General features: G+C 46.9%; 1 protein-coding gene across 7 annotated transcripts in view; it reads right to left on the minus strand.

The window, feature by feature from the left end:
* Positions 1-17,358, minus strand: part of TTC39B (tetratricopeptide repeat domain 39B) — a 101,459-nt gene that overhangs the window by 42,246 nt on the left and 41,855 nt on the right. For 3 of the 7 annotated variants that reach the window (XM_084777714.1, XM_084777718.1, XM_084777719.1), the window contains 2 exons: positions 10,683-10,775; positions 1,722-1,829 (listed from right to left, as the gene is read on the minus strand). In XM_084777714.1, coding sequence (XP_084633840.1) covers positions 1,722-1,829; positions 10,683-10,775 — 201 coding nt within the window. Of the gene's footprint in view, positions 1-1,721; positions 1,830-10,673; positions 10,776-11,435; positions 11,457-17,358 lie in introns of those variants that run through there. The other 4 variants (XM_084777713.1, XM_084777715.1, XM_084777716.1 and 1 more) reach the window with 2 other exon arrangements.

Consider the following 17,358-nt stretch of genomic DNA (forward strand, 5'->3'; position numbering starts at 1 on the left):
TCAATACAATGACAGGAAAGGAAACAAAAGCCTAGGTCTTTCCTGATACCAGCAATACCAAATCCTCACTGTGCATGTCTCGCCTGCTGCCCCAAAGGGACTGAAATGATACAAGCTCTGAAAGGCCTGCTTTAAAAACTCAAGAAGCAAAACAAACAAACAAACAAACAAATAAATAAATAAATAAATAAAATAAACTCAAGAAGCAACTTAGAGCTGCACGGCAGAATTTAAGTGCTCAGACGACATGCCTTTCCATGATTCAGCACAAGGGGGCAGCCTATGGACTTGTTTCCCAGAAAAAGCCTGAAAGCAAACCAATTTTTTTTCCCAGTTAAATAGGTGGCTGTGTACCACCTTAAAATCTGAAACGAGTGAGGCTTGGAGGCACACAACTCCGATTCAAGCGTCCTGAGAAGTAGAGACAAGAGTTCAAGAATTCCAGGTCATCTGTGAGTTTGAGGCCAGTCTGAACTATGTAAACCATCTCAAAAACAGGAAAGAAAACAAGAAGGAAGGAAGGGAGGGAAGAAAGAAGGAAGGAAGGAAGGAAGGAAGGAAGGAAGGAAGGAGAAAATCTGGAATTTTTGTGTGATACAGAGAAAAGGTGCCTTTGAAACTGTTCTCTCCTCTCTAGCGAAAGGCTAAGAGGAAGCAAGATTCTTGCAATGAACTAGGTCAAAAGCACAGAGCACCCATGTACCCGACCAAAGCAAACTTAGGGTCTGGGAGTCCTGATTAAAGCTCCTGATAGCTGACCTTATCAAGCTGTCAAGGGCCTGAGGCTGCTAGCCTCCTGCGCTGACTGTTCATGTTTAACACAGCAGTGTGTTTTAAGCTGTGGCTCAACATCCTGAGGCTTTACTAAACACACCACTTCTTTCATTCGCCTGGGACAGAGTCTGAAGAGCCTTTGTCCTTAATGCGGGCACAGCCCACTCACCCCAGAAGTCATCAGCGGCAGCTCAAGCCTCACTCTCAAGTGGGTGAAAGGGACTTTTAACAGTGAACTAGGCATAAAGATCAGAGACTATGAAACTAATAACTTATTTGTATCCTATTTTACAAGCAGATGGTAGAGATGAAAAGGAGATCTGTTTGGAAAATAAAATAAAATAAAATAAAATAAAGGACATAAGAGACGCTGAGTCAGAAGGCAAGAGCGCTGAAGAGTGGCAAAGCCGGGCAGACAGAAGACACAAAGGAAGCAGGTCCAGAGGCGACAGGTGAAGTCAGAGGGACACCACTGGCCACCTGACATGAGGGTCTCTAGCAGCTGAGTCTAGAGACTCCTGCAAGATGAGTTCTGCAAAGTCCGTCCCACGCAGGGAGAGCTGAGGTCAGGGAGCACGCTATGTGGGCAAGATGCTGCCAAGCCTGAAAACTTCCGTGACAGAAACAGTGAGCCCCGCTCCATATTCCTGCTAGGTTTAGGTTTGATTTGGGTCGGAGACAGCTTCTCTGTACTCCTCCCGTGATCACTTCAAAGGAGATTCAGTGATGCTTAGAGGGAGGGCTCAGCTGTGATGGCTCCAAAACCATGGAAACTACAATTTTCTACTGATTAAATCTGAAAAGACATCTCTTTAAAGCTGATTGATGGGATGGGGTCTCAATCAAATTAGCTTACAAATATTGAGGCACATACATATTAACATACAAACACGACATCAGAGAAATACATGAAAATAGCTTCTCTAATGAGACATGGAGTTAATTACCATGGGCGAAGCAACTCTAAGGCATCTTTAAATTTGTTACTGAGAAATAAGTTCAGTGCTTCTGCACACTCTTCTAGGCCACTCTTGAGATCCACCTTGGCTGATGAACTGAAGAAAAAAAACAAAAGACATACGATTTTTGTACCTTTTATCATTAGCACCTTGTCCCAGGGAGTAGGGGGAGGGGGCTATGGAGACCAGTTGAAATTCCCCCTTGGCCACTTCTCAATGCTGGGGCAAAGGAGAGTGCCCCACCCTCTGGAAGGCCTGTAAGAAACAGATGGGCGGGGCAAAAGGCACAGACATGTGCTGCATACACAGGTGCGTGTCAAGGAGGAACAGGGAGTATCTAGTCATTCGCATAAGATTGAAAGGCAGATAAACCTCCGCAGAGGCGAGAGGTGGGGCCAGACACAACTAATGGCTTTACGCAGCTTGGGCTTGCTCTTTGAAATCGGGTCTCCCACTCTAGCGCAGGCTGGCCTGGAACTCAAGGCCATTCTCCTGCCCTGTCTCCCCAAGTGCTATAACCTTAAGCATGACACGCTGAACTCCATTTCCAGACACGTCCTTGTGGGCTGCAGAAGGAGTCAGGGCCCACTCCAGTCTCCACCCCCCCACTCTAGTCTCCGCCCCCCACTCTAGTCTCCACCCCCCACTCTAGTCTCCACCCCCCACTCTAGCCTCCACCCCCCACTCTAGCCTCCACCCCCCCACTCTAGCCTCCACCCCCCACTCTAGCCTCCACCCCCCACTCTAGCCTCCACCCCCCCACTCTAGTCTCCACCCCCCACTCTAGTCTCCACCCCCCCACTCTAGCCTCCACCCCCCACTCTAGCCTCCACCCCCCACTCTAGCCTCCACCCCCCCACTCTAGTCTCCACCCCCCACTCTAGTCTCCACCCCCCCACTCTAGCCTCCACCCCCCCACTCTAGCCTCCACCCCCCACTCTAGCCTCCACCCTCCCACTCTAGCCTCCACCCCCCACTCTAGCCTCCACCCCCCCACTCTAGTCTCCACCCCCCACTCTAGCCTCCACCCCCCCACTCTAGCCTCCACCCCCCCATCTAGCCTCCACCCCCCACTCTAGCCTCCACCCTCCCACTCTAGTCTCCACCCCCCACTCTAGTCTCCACCCCCCACTCTAGCCTCCACCCCCCACTCTAGCCTCCACCCCCCACTCTAGCCTCCACCCCCCACTCTAGCCTCCACCCCCCACTCTAGCCTCCACCCCCCACTCTAGCCTCCACCCCCCACTCTAGCCTCCACCCCCCACTCTAGCCTCCACCCCCCACTCTAGCCTCCACCCCCCACTCTAGCCTCCACCCCCCACTCTAGTCTCCACCCCCCACTCTAGCCTCCACCCCCCACTCTAGCCTCCACCCCCCACTCTAGCCTCCACCCCCCACTCTAGCCTCCACCCCCCACTCTAGCCTCCACCCCCCACTCTAGCCTCCACCCCCCCACTCTAGTCTCCACCCCCCACTCTAGCCTCCACCCCCCACTCTAGCCTCCACCCCCCCATCTAGCCTCCACCCCCCACTCTAGCCTCCACCCTCCCACTCTAGTCTCCACCCCCCACTCTAGTCTCCACCCCCCACTCTAGCCTCCACCCCCCCACTCTAGCCTCCACCCCCCACTCTAGCCTCCACCCCCCACTCTAGCCTCCACCCCCCACTCTAGCCTCCACCCCCCCACTCTAGTCTCCACCCCCCACTCTAGCCTCCAACCCCCCACTCTAGCCTCCACCCCCCCACTCTAGTCTCCACCCCCCACTCTAGCCTCCACCCCCCCACTCTAGCCTCCACCCCCCACTCTAGTCTCCACCCCCCACTCTAGCCTCCACCCCCCCACTCTAGCCTCCACCCCCCCACTCTAGCCTCCACCCCCCCACTCTAGTCTCCACCCCCACTCTAGTCTCCACCCCCCACTCTAGTCTCCACCCCCCACTCTAGTCTCCACCCCCCCACTCTAGTCTCCACCCCCCCACTCTAGTCTCCACCCCCCACTCTAGCCTCCACCCCCCACTCTAGCCTCCACCCCCCACTCTAGTCTCCACCCCCCACTCTAGTCTCCACCCCCCCACTCTAGTCTCCACCCCCCACTCTAGTCTCCACCCCCCCACTCTAGCCTCCACCCCCCCACTCTAGCCTCCACCCCCCACTCTAGTCTCCACCCCCCCACTCTAGCCTCCACCCCCCCACTCTAGTCTCCACCCCTTCACTCTAGTCTCCACTCCCCCACTCTAGCCTCCACCCTCCCACTCTAGTCTCCACCCCCCCACTCTAGTCTCCACCCCCCACTCTAGCCTCCACCCCCCCCCACTCTAGCCTCCATCCCCCACTCTAGTCTCCACCCCCCACTCTAGTCTCCACCCCCCCACTCTAGTCTCCACCCCCCCACTCTAGTCTCCACCTCCCACTCTAGTCTCTTCGCTCTGGGTCATCTTCCTAAGTTGTGAGTATATACGGAGGAGACACATAGCCCTGCATTCTCTGTGGAGCAGTTTCCCTCAGCAGTCAGGGTATTTCAAAGAAAGTTTCTCCCTGTTCTCCAAAAGGAAAATAAAATCAGAGAAAATGACACCCCAAAGGAGAAGCTGACATGCTGACTACGGAAGGAGCTTCAGAGCCCAGGTCTCTCTGGCCTTCTCCCATTTCCTTTTATTGTCCTTTTAACTGTAGCCCTGGCTTAAAACTCACTATGTAACCCAGGCCAGCCTACAACTGATGATGGTAATCCTGCCGTGGCTTCCTCAGTACTAGGATTACAGGCATGCATTACCACACCTATGTTCTGGGGCATCATTTCAAAAGTCCCAACAACACCAACTCTGTGTATTAACAGAGATGGGCCTCAACTTTCTTATCTGTAAAATGAGAATGTGGCAATCTATTTCCTGGGCTGCTGTAAGGAAGAGTTCCACCCACAAACACTGCCCATAACAAACACGAGCTGGATGAAGATGTGCAAGGGGAGGGTCACACACAGGCCTAATTCTGATGAGCACAGTGATGGAAAGATGCCGGCAGCAGACTTGGTGGAGTACTTTAGCCCCAGCACTTGGAAGGCAGACGCAGGCAGACCTTTGTGAGTTTGAAACCAGCCTGATCTACATCGCCAGCTCCAGGCCAGCCATGGTTACCCTGTCTTTATAAAAACAAACAAACAAACAAAGCCTTCTTTCCCTTTCCCGTCCTGTGTGCTCCAGACTTCTCTCTCACGTGCTTCGCATCCCACTCCCCCAGTTCCAAGCCACCAGGCAAGCTCATCTTCTACTCCCAGGAAATAGGTGGTGACCAGAAGGCTTTGCCAAACAACAGCCACTTCTGCATCTCAGCTGCCACCTGATCCACTACAGCTGCCCCAGCCCAGGACAAACAAACGAAGAGGCCCCTGCCCTTCAAAGTTGTCTTGTGTGAGGTTTGCCTGGGACAGAACCGGCAAGTCTTCTCCCAGCAGACACCAGTGCTGCTACCAAGTGTTCTAACACTTCCGTGTTGGTCAGGATTCCTCTTGGAGACATTCAGCCCTCTCTGTCTCCAAGGCCATCACATGAATGGAGAAGGTTACCCCTTCTGACCCAAACTCTAACGCTCTCCCAGGAAGACTTTCCTGGTGACAAATGTTTGGACTTGGTGATTCTCTATCTTAAGCCCTAGGCACACCTTTGAGAGCTTGTTAACGCAGGCTGCTGGACCCCGCACTCAAGAGCTTCTGACTCAGTAGGCTTGGCCGTGTCTCAAACGAAAGCCCAATTCTGCCTTAATTCGTCCTCTGTACAGCTCCCAGATGTCTCTTCCTAAACAGATATTCACAACACTGTCTCCTCAGACTAAGGCCCAGGAAACATAGTCCCACCAAAGCTGTCCAATCAGACTAGAATGATGAGCAAGGCCATTTAAAACTCAGCAGGCATCTCTGGAGAAGCTCACCAGCATGGATTCCCCTCAGGCGGGGCATGATAGAATGGAACGAACCTTCAGCTAGAAGTCGAGGTGAGTGCTTGCATGCTCTGGGTCCCTGGCCATCTACACCCAGGTGCTTTCACAACCCAGAGGCGGCGAAGGGTGCCCGGGGCATGCTTGTGAATGCTCCAGCTCCGTGTGAATTAGCAGCTGTGCAGGCTCAGCCCACAGGCTCCCGCTCGCAACCTGCTGAGGCCGTCCCCATTTCTTGCTACGTATCTTCAGTGAAGCAAAGATTCCTTTCTGTTTCTAATGTACATGATGTGGGATGATTTAGTCTTATGTTTTTAAAATCAATACAAAATAATGTATATATTTCTAATGTACATGACATAATACAAGGCAGGAAGATTGTTTCAGTCTTATGTTTTTGAAAACCATACAAAATAATTTCTAACAAATACCCAGGATGACGTTAGCAGTATCCCTTACATCCCAACCCAATTTCTCCCTTTAACAATCACTCAGCATGCTTGACTGCAAATGCTGTATACCCTGTAGTGAATAAGATCTTGGCTCTTTCCTGACCTCACCCCAATCCCACATTTAACCATATCAAGTCCCTTTTCTTCCCTAATACTCAGTTTCCTAATTCATAAGAGACATCTAGTAAAAGTGCCCACATTAACGTCACTGTTAATACATGTGCTGCACTTAGATTAGTGTCTTGTAGAAATCCTTGGATAATGCCTCCTGTTAGTACCATTGTGCCATTAATAACTTAACTGCCTTCAGTAATTCGGAGTCATTTGTTCACGGATCCACCCAACTCTATAATACCAGACAAGTCGGCGCTAGAGTAGGGACACAATAAAATGTAAATATGGAGGAGAAGATGAATGAAAGTTCAGAAAGTCTGAGGAGTTCTCTATAGAAATAATATCGGGACATGGTGAGACCTCTTATCCAAGATGACAAAGACTGTAGAGACAGGTCAGTCAGCAAAGCTAGTGGCTTGCAAACTCGACCCCCAGAAACCATGTAAAAAGCAGGATGCAGTGGAGGACACCTCTAATCATAGCAACGATGACACAGAAAGTAGAAAGAAGCAGGTTCCTGAAAGTTCACAAACCAACTAGCCCAGCCTACGTAGTCAAAACAGGCAGCTGAGGTTGTCCTGTGAGCATCAAATGTGCAACCCTTCCCCCACAAATATGCTATTAATTAAGTTATTAATTAACTAAAAGGAAAAGGGGAACTATGTTAGGCTCAATGCTTTGAGCAATCTATCCTTCATTCTTTTATAAAGTAATACATAATAATAATAATAATACATAATAAGATTGTAATGACATATCATAATCACTTAAGAGTACAGTCCAGCACTGCGCAGTATCGCACACTATTGTGAAATCTCTAGAACTTTTACAGCCCGCAAAACTGAACCTATGTTCTTAACAAGCAGTGGCTCCCTACGCTGCACTCTTTCCAAAGCAATGCAAACGGAGCCTCCTCTTCCCACGCTAGCCTCCACTCAACATTCTGCCATAACCAATGACTCGCCATTTGGGAGCCTTGTCCTACTAAACAGTCTCTGGAATTCTACTTCCTGCAGTGTGCGCAATTCTCTTCACAGTGCTGGGATGCCCCCCAAAAGACACCCACAGACTCCGACAGGCTGATGCTTCAGTGACATCAGCACAGTATCTTCCGATGAGGACGGGGTGGGGACATTGCTGAGTATACGAAATCTACAACTGTTAATGCCATATGGAAGCATCCCTACATCTTTTCCCGCATCTGACCTCCACGTATTCCTGGATGTATATCTCTGACCTTTCCTCTTCCAATTCAGACATATGTGCAAATCTCAATCATCTTTACTTAAACTAAACAAGGAAGTAACTTACCCTCTGCTAGCCATGACATGGGGTGGGGAGGGGGCATCTGGAATGTCCCCTAAGACCCATGTGGTAAAATGTTGGTCTCCAAAGGTGTTATCTGGGGATGGCAAACTTCCTAGGAGGTAGGGCCCAAGTGCAAGATCTTTAAGTGGCAGAAAGATGTCCATAAAGAGGACTGTGGTGTCCTGGCTCCCTCTCCTGTCCCCTCCCTGGCCATGATGTAAGTGCAATATTGGCCTGCCCTGGACACCACATGCCCTTACAATGTGCAGCCTCACCACAGAGCCAAAAGCAGTAGGGCTGGTCCATCACGGGCTAGAAACAAAATAAACCTTCCTGAGTTGATTGCCTCAGGCAGTCTTTATAGTTACAGAAGCTGATGAGCACACACATCGCTCCTGCCCCAACTTCTTCCATTCTCTTCAAGAACTAAGCCCAAAGCCGGGCGTGGTGGCGCAGGCCTTTAATCCCAGCACTCGGGAGGCAGGGGCAGGCGGATCGTTGTGAGTTCGAGGCCAGCCTGGTCTACAAAGCGAGTCCAGGACAGCCAAGGCTGCACAGAGAAACCCTGTCTCAAAAAAACCAAAAAAAAAAAAAAAAAAAAAGAACTAAGCCCAAAATACAAAGGACACTTCTCAGCCTGCATCCATCCGTGCCTCTTTAGAACATCTACCTTACAGACCCAATTCCAGAACTCACCCACTCTCAAATCCTTGTCCATCTTGTGGCCACTGCTCAGTCCCACCCCCCAAACCCCACGTCTGTGGCTCTTGCTGAACTCCTATTCTCTCCACGACGCTCCCCTCTTCCCAGAGGTCCCCTGCCCATGCCCCCTCTCCCTTCTTTTATCATGCTATCTCCCAGAAATAGCACTTGTGGTCCAGGGCTCCAAGTTAAGATTCCTGAGCCATAACCTCAGTTAACCTGTGACCTTTATTCATTACTGCTTTCAACTATTTTTACTGTACTACAGCTTTCAAGCACAGCTTTATAAATGTTGATGTAGTAGTTACCTAGGTAACAGAAGAATTAGAGGATAACTATGAGAAGAGAATATTTCTAGAAAAAAAACTCGCATTTCGCTGAGCGAGGGCATTTGGAATTTTAAAAAGTAATTCTTTTTTTTTAAGATTTTATTTATTTATTATTAAGAATACAGTGCTCTGTCTACATGTATGCCAGCATGCCAGAAGAGGTCATCAGATCTCATTATAGATGGTTGTGAGCCACCGTGTGGTTGCTGGAAATTGAACTCAGGACCACTGGAAGAGCAGACAGTGCTCTCAACCTCTGAGCCATCTCTCCAGCCCAATTTTTAAGATTCTTACAAGCTATTTCCAACTTCATCTCCATCCTTCAACCCCTTCCATATTAAGACAATTTCACCAAATCCATGAGTATAATGAGCACACTTGTGAATAGCGACTTCCAATGTAAAAATCTAAAATGAAGACCCACTATACAAATGTAAAAGCGCCACAAACCGATAAGTAAGAATATAAAGGACTTTCTCATGGGTACTAAGACTTCTTTAACAAAATGTCTGGAAACACATAGAAGAGCAACTCGGGGCTAAGGAAGTGGCTCGGGGATAAAGCTGAGTTCACATCTCCAGAACCCACATGAAACCCATGTAACCCATGTCCCAGCACTGCTGTGCTGCTATAGAGTGGAGACCCATAAATCCCTAGAGCTGGTGGCCAGCTAGCCTGGGGTAAGCAGCTTCAGAGTGAGGGGTAAGAACTGACATCTGAGCTTGTCCTCTGACCTCCACACACGTACCACAGCACACCAGCACCCACGCTCACCACACACACACACACATACACACACATACACACACACACACATACACATGCATACACACACACACACATACACACACACACACACATACGCATGCATACATACACACACACACACACACACACATACACATACTTTTAAAAAACCAACTTATACATCCAGAAATCTGTTAATTCTATAATGATTGGAAAGGACAATAATTGGCAATTAAATATGATATTGTGGGAAAAAAACCTATTAAAAATGGAAAATATAATGATATGTAAATTTAAAAAGCAGGCTACAGAACAATGTAACATGGTCCCAATTAAAGCAATTAATTAGTAAGTCTAAGAAGAATACACTGTTCTGGTATCACATTTCATTTTCTTTGTGCTTTCTGTGGCTCCTGGGTTTCTAAAATGGATATAGTTCTTTTTTTTTAAAGATTTTATTTATTTATTATTTGTACAGTATTCTGCCCCCATGTGTGCCTACACGCCAAAAGAGAGCACTAGATCTCATTATAGATGGCTGTGAGCCACCATGTGGATGCTGGGAATTGAACTCAGGACCCCTGGAAGAACAGCCAGCACTTTTAACCTCTGAGCCATCTCTCCAGCCTCCGGATATAGTTCTTAAAATATATCCTTAAGCCAAGAATGTGGAAAATATAAAAAAGAAAATTAACACTAACACAACATTAGTTTTTAAGATATAATATAGGTCATGTGTGGTTGCTGTAATTCCAGAACTTTATGCAGGATCAAGAATTCAAGGTCATCTTTAACTACATAGCTAATTCCAGGCCTGCCTAGCTACAAACAAAACAAATAAAGCAAAGGTCTTTCTTTTTTGAGACAGGGTTTCTCTGTGTAACCTTGGCTGTCCTGGACTTGCTTTGTAGACCAGGCTGGCCTCGAACTCAGAGATCCACCTGCCTCTGCTGGGATTAAAGGCGTGCACCACCACGACCAGCTGCAAAAGTCTTAAAGTTTAAAAATAAGCCATTAAAATGTGCCCGCTGCCAAGCCTGAGGACATGACTTCAACTCCTGGGACCCACACAGTGAAAGGAGAAAAGTGACTCCTGCGGGATGTCCTCTGCCCTACACACGTGTGCTACAGCACACACTCTCACACTCGTGCGCATACACAAAATAACGCTGATGGCTTTTGAGGGCCAAGAAGCTGTGTACCCCAAGCTGAATCTAGCTTTGCTCTTACTACACCACTGGGTCCCCTGGCATGCGTCATCTTCTCTAACCTGTAAACTGGACTCTCTGATTGCCTAGGCCCACCCCCACCTCACAAGTGTGCTAGTCTCCACTGAGTCCCCAACAGTCCCCACACACCCTTCTGACCTTCCCACAGCAGATGCTCCCAGCTGTCTGGATGGCCGTTTGCTGTCACATGGTACAAAATGAAAACTGCCTGTTGCCATGTCCGTCGGAGATCTGTTGATTGAAAAACAGTGAGGGTTTTAGTTCTTCGCTCTGGGAGAAAGAGCTGAACAAACACAGGGCACAATACGTGTCCGTTAATCGTATCACACAGCTCATCTCTATTTCAACTGAAAAGCAATACAACTCTATTTGTGTTAAACATTTCGGAAATAAAGCCACTGGGAGATGTACTGATTTTCCTTAGATTTTAACATACAAAAAGTATATTAAAGTCACCCACAGCAGTGGTTCTCAACCTTCCAAATGCTGCAACCCTTTAACACAGTTGAACTGTGACCCATAACCATATCATTGCTACTTCATAACTATAATTTTGCTACAGTTATAAATCATAACATAAATATCTGATACGCGACTTCCCCCACAGGGGTCATGACCGACAGGTTAAGAACTGCTGGCCTAGTGGCGCATGCCTTTAATCCTAGCACTCAGGAGGCAGAGGCAGAAAGATCTCTGTGAGTTCAAGGTCAGCCTGGTGCGTGATTCTACAACAGCTAGAGCTACACAGAAAACCTTGTTTTTAAAAAAATTTTAAAAACATAATAACTGCTGGCTCACAGCCATCTATCTTCACCCCACCCCTCCCCCTTAAGGAAGAGAGCAGGAACAGGCAGGGCCTGGCTACATAGTCCTGACTGGCCTGGAACTCACTATATAGATCAGGGTGGTCTCAAATTTCCAGCGAGCCTCCTCTCTCGGTGTACCAAATGCTGGGATCACAAGTGTCACTGTGCTTGACCCATACCATTATATGTACAGTCTTCCAGATTTTTCGGTTTTATATTAGGGTCTGTCTCCGTAGCTCAGGCGGCCAGCCGGCCTTAGACTTACAGCAATCTTCTTGCTTCAGCCTCCCAAGTGCTGAGATTAGAAACATGAGACACCAAGCACGGCTCTGCTTTATTAGAACATTATTAAAATATTTATTATACTTGTAATATGGAGCTCTGAGGCAAGAGCTACACATCTTCCTAGGATGCTGGGGTTTGTTATTGTTTTAATGTGCATGGGTGTTTTGCCTGCATGCGTATGGGTGTCTATCCCTTGAGTCTAGAGGTACATACAGATGGCTGTGAGCGGCCAGGTAGGTGATGGGAATCCAACTCAGGCCCTCTGAAAGGGCGGCCAGTGTCCTTAACCAGTAAGCCATCACTCCTGCCCCACTTCTTGTTTCTTTGGGGTTTTTTTTTGGGGGGGTTTTGTTGTTTTTTTGTTGGTTTTTTTTTTTTTTTGTAAGAAAGTTTTCTCAATAGCCAGACTGGCCTTGACCACAGCCCTCACCTCCGCCTTGTGAGTGCCAGGTTTGCAGGTGTGTGCCCCATGCCAGCCCTTCAACAAAATGATTGCCCTCCTATCAGCTTCTTATTTCCGGTGTTGGCTTAGGTGAGCAGCCAGACCTGAATCTGGTGACAAACATTTAAATGATACCCTTCTCACCCATTATGTTTTTATACACACTAATGTCCCGGAAATGGTTTAAAGTTTACATTAATATCACACCAGGCCTAGCATACCACAAACCACACTTTTAATCAACAGGATCTGCTCAGGATCGGTTGCTGTTCTCGGTTAGGATGTATGTGTGCTGTAACCCGCCTTCAGTCGCAAGTATCGACAGTAAGATTCACATGTCTGCCAGTCTCCTCTCCTGTGCGGACTACTCCGGGGATCTGGTCATAACATGGCACCAACAGCCACAGCATCCTTTTCCACAGGAGCCAAAATTTCATTCTTATGGTGGCAGGCACCGTTCTACCTAAGGCCCTTAACCTCCAGCTCTCCCTCTGAGGCTTCTGCTTCTGCTCCATAGAAAAGTTACTTGGCAGAGTGATCAGGATGTATTGCCTTCTCGGGATGAAGGGCCTCTGGAGAATCAGGAAAGAAATTGGGCCCTGGGTGCTGACAGTGCAGAATCCTGCCTCCCTCAGGACCTGTGTGACCTCCATCACATCCTTTTCAGCATGACACTTCCCATCCCAGGCTCTCATCAAAACAAGCATCAAGAACCTATTTTTCTCCCCCTTCTTATGCTAAAAATGTTTCAAATGTATGAAGGAGAAAAATAGCACAGCATGCATACATTATATCTGGAATATGGTTTTGGGTACAGTGTGAACCACATTTAACTCCCACCCCCAACTCCTGCAAAGACAGGCAATCAATTACTCGGCCTCCAGACAAAAGAAGACGGAAGTCCTCTCAAGATCCTAAAGCACTGGCAGGCACACAGGAATGTTCGTCCTCTGGACAACTGCTAGCCTTTGCCTGGCTAGCCACTTAATACTAAGGTTATGTTCTAGAAAATAGAACCTTAGGGCTGGAGAGGTAGCTCAGGGTTAGCCTGCTGCTCTGAGAGAACACCCAGGTTCGATTCTCAGCACCCGCATGATGGCTCACAGCGGCTCATGGCTCCAGTCCCCAGAGAACCAAACACCCTCGTTTGATCTCGGTTGAACACCAGGCTCACACACATGGTATATACATGTACACACCGGCAAGACATTCATACACATAAAACAAATACATCTTTTTTAAAACTTCACATTAGCCAGGCGTTGGTGGCGCACACCTTTAATCCCAGCACTTGGGAGGCAGAGGCAGGCAGATCTCTGTGAGTTGGAGGCAAGCCTGGTCTACAGAACAGGACAGCCAGGGCTACACAGAGACACCCTGTCTCAGAATAACAAAAGAAAACAAAACAAAAATTTTACATTAGCTTGCAGCTATTTTATCCCAATAAGTATACAAATTTCTGAAAACGCTATGGTTTTATCACCTACCCAGTGATAAACTAGTAAAGTATTTGGTATTTAATAAATCTTAACTCAACATTTTGTCTTCCATTTCCCAAGTGCTTTGGGGAGCATCTAACCACCTTGATGACCTCCCTGTTGACCAACGAGCCTGCAGCATGTGCTGATGCTGCAGTTACTATCCCCGGCAACGCTGCACTAATGCTGCAAGCCCTAACAGATACCAAGTCCCCACATGTTCGGCCTTGTTCTGAACACACTTTTATTCCCTGTATCCACTGCCCACTACACGTCACACACTTACCGTCACCTCAGCTTTTTGATAAGTGGAGACAAATAGAAGCAAGTCATCTGCTTTGTTAACTGGTATTTGGGATCTTTTTATTATATTGTCATTCTCATTGCTGTGATTTTAACAGCCATAATTATTATAAAGTTATACAAAAAGTCTTGCTGTATTTTTATACAAATTTCATTATATTATTACAGAAATCTGCCAAAACGTTCTTTATAATATTGCATTTTTATGTCTATATACATTGATATGTTCAAGTCGGCTCTGCCCTCTCCAAAGTCCATTGTAATTAAAGAACTAGTCCCAGCTGGGAAATGGTGGGCCCTGGGGAGGCAGGGTCCTGAGGGACAGCATTGATCACTGGGAGTGTCAGGTAGTTCTACTGTAACCTTTGAGTTTCTCATGAACAATGTTACAAAAGAAACAAGCCTAGTGGGCCCACCCCCTTTCTCTAGTCCTGTTGAGGATGTGACTATGTTCCTACACAAACTCCCACCATAATATTCTGTCCATCTGCTACATGGCCACAGGCCAAGACTAATGGGACTTCTGATCTAGGACCTTGAACTAAGTGACCTTTTTCTCAATATGAATTAGCTAACTCGGTGTTTTGTTGAAGTAATGTAACGCTAATACAGAGACTTATTCAAGTCTTTGCTTATTTCCTTCAATAAAGGCTAGCAGTATATTAGCATTCTGCTGACGTCCGTGTATTATAAAAGAGCAACACTAAAATCTATGTTGCTCCACTTAAAAATCTGTAAGTAGTTCAACTTTTAAATTTTACCTGAATGCTTCTTTTTTTTTTTTTTTCTTAAATCAAATAGTGGGGGGAACCACTCTCATTTGATTGACAGAGACTAAAGAAGGGGACACATTATGTTCTAACTACAGGTATTAATATGGAAGGAAAATATGCCTTATTTTGCATTGTTTTAGACACTGTAATTTTTTCTAAATGTTTTAACAGATTTTTGTGATATAATTACCAAAGGTATCTAACTATCACACAATCTAACCTACAACATCCAGTCACCCAAAGGTGCCCGCCTGTTCACTGTCATTCTCCATGTCCCACGTGAGCTCTAATTCAAAGCAAACACTAATCTTTTTCATCTGCCCTTGACTTTTCTGAGTGAATATCAACTATCACACATGTTGTTTTGGATGACTGGCTTTTTTTCACTTTCCTTGTTTCCAAGATTCATTCCTGCTGTATGAACAGGTAGCAATGCTCCGTCATATCCAATAATAGTGTCATTGCAAAGGCATGCCAAATTTGGTTATCATTTCCTTTGTTCATAATGTATGGGACTTTTTTTATATATCATGGAGACTGCTGTCATTAATATTCATGTAGGAGTTTTATGTGAATAGAATAAACTGGATCATATGATAACTCCACATGTGACACTGAAGAACTGACACACAAAGTAATTGTATGATTTTATAACCTAACCCATAAAGTATGACAGCTCAAGTCTGGCGGTGATGGTGCACACTTTTAATCCCAGCACTTGGGAGGCAGAGGAAGTGGACCGCTGAGTTCGAGGCCAGCCTGGTCTACAGAGCGAGTTCCAGGACAGCCAGGGCTACTCAGAGAGACCCTGTGTTGGGGGGGGGGGCGGTGACAGCCTCAGTTTCTTCACAATTTGGCTGATAGTTGTCATTTTGGTAACTGTGGTAACTACTTGTGAGTTGGGAGTTTTGGTAATGAGCACTGGGGTGCTCAGGACGCAAACCGTAGGCTTATGCAGCAAACACTACTGAGCCAGGCCCCTGTCCTGTGTTTCCGGCTTGCATTTGCCTGGTGGCTGAGGACATGGAGAATCTTTTCAGGCACCTGCTTGGCCATCTTCTTTGAGATGTATCTTCTTTGAGAACTATCCAGAAAGTTTTCATACTTCTAATTGAGTTATCTGTCTTCTTCTTATTGATTTCAGTATCACTCTTTTTTTCTTTTCTTTTCTTTTCTTTTTTTTTTTTTTTTTTTTTTTTTTTTTTTTTTTTTGGTTTTGTTTTGCTTTTCGAGACAGGGTTTCTCTGTGTATCCTTGGCTGTCCTAGACTCACTCTGTAGACCAGGCTGGCCTCAAACTCACAGTGATCTGCCTGCCTCTGCCTCCCAAGTGCTGGGATTAAAGGCCTGCATCACCACTACCCAGCCACTCTAATACTACATAGAATTATTTTAAAAGCTCACATCTATTATTTTTATGCTTTCCTCTTAAATTATAATTAGCAGGACCAATTTAAATTTAACTTGCTCCCAAATCCAAAACAATATGCTACATTTCTAGGAAAAAATGAAATAAAAGCTAGACCGTTTTAAAAAGAAAACAATAACATTTCAAAAATTAATACAATGTATCTAGCATTCTTTGAGCTTTTTCATCAGTGTTCAGCTTCTCCTCAGGAGAGGCCATCTGATAGGTTGTAGGAAGCACCAATATACACTACAACGCCCTCTGGAGATGTGATACATAGGACCCTGACAGGCCCACCCTTGCCCTGGGCATCCACTGCTTCTTATTACTGACCATACAGACAGCTAAAACTGCTCACAAGCCAAGGTCAGCCTAACAGGTGGGTTCTTCCAATAGCTAAACTCAGCCAGTGATCAATGAAACACGGGGTGCTGATGATGAGGATGAGAAAGGAAGAGCAAAGCCAGGCATGGTGACACAGGCCTGTTATCCTGGTGGTTGGGAGGTAGAGGCTGAAGATCAGGAGTTAGGATAGCCTCAGCTACATAGTGGATTCAATGCCAGCCTGGGCCACATGAGACTCAATCTCAAAATATCAAAGAGGGCTCAGTGGGTAAAGGCGCTGCCACCAGGCCTGATGACCTGAATTCCATGTTCAGAACCAAGCCAGTGAAAGGAGAAAACTGGCTTCCAAAAGTTGTCCTCGAACCGACCCATATGTCATAGCAGGTGTGGTGTCATAGCAGGTGTGGTGTCATAGCAGGTGTGATGTCATAGTAGGTGCGATGTCATAGCAGGTGCGATGTCATAGCAGGTGTGATGTCATAGCAGGTGCGATGCACACACAGGCACACAAATAATTTCTTTTAATCAAAAAGAGAGGCTGTGGTGGTGCACGCTTTTAATCCCAGTACTTGGGAGGCAGAGGCCAGCTGATCTCTGGGAGTTTAAGGCCAGCCTTACTACAAAGTGAGTCCAGGACAGCCAAGGCTACACAGAGAAACCCTGTCTCGAAAAAGCAGAGAGAGAGAGAGACAGAGACAGAGACAGACAGACAGACACACACGCACACAAGGAGAAAGAGGCTGGAGAGACCACTCAGTGGTTCAAAACACTTGCTGCTTTTTCAGAGACCTAACTCCATTCTCAGATTCCACAACTGCCTGTAACTCCAGCTCCCAGGGATCCGACGCTCTCTCCTTGCCTCTGCTAGCACCTGCACCCATGCTTACACCACAGACACAGAGAATACATACAAATGAAACCAAATCCTCCCTTTTAAATCAGAAGCAAACCTACTTAGATCTAGCCAATGGACAG

Source organism: Acomys minous (assembly GCF_964271855.1).
Source record: "Acomys minous genome assembly, chromosome: 1".
NCBI lineage: Eukaryota > Metazoa > Chordata > Mammalia > Rodentia > Muridae > Acomys > Acomys minous.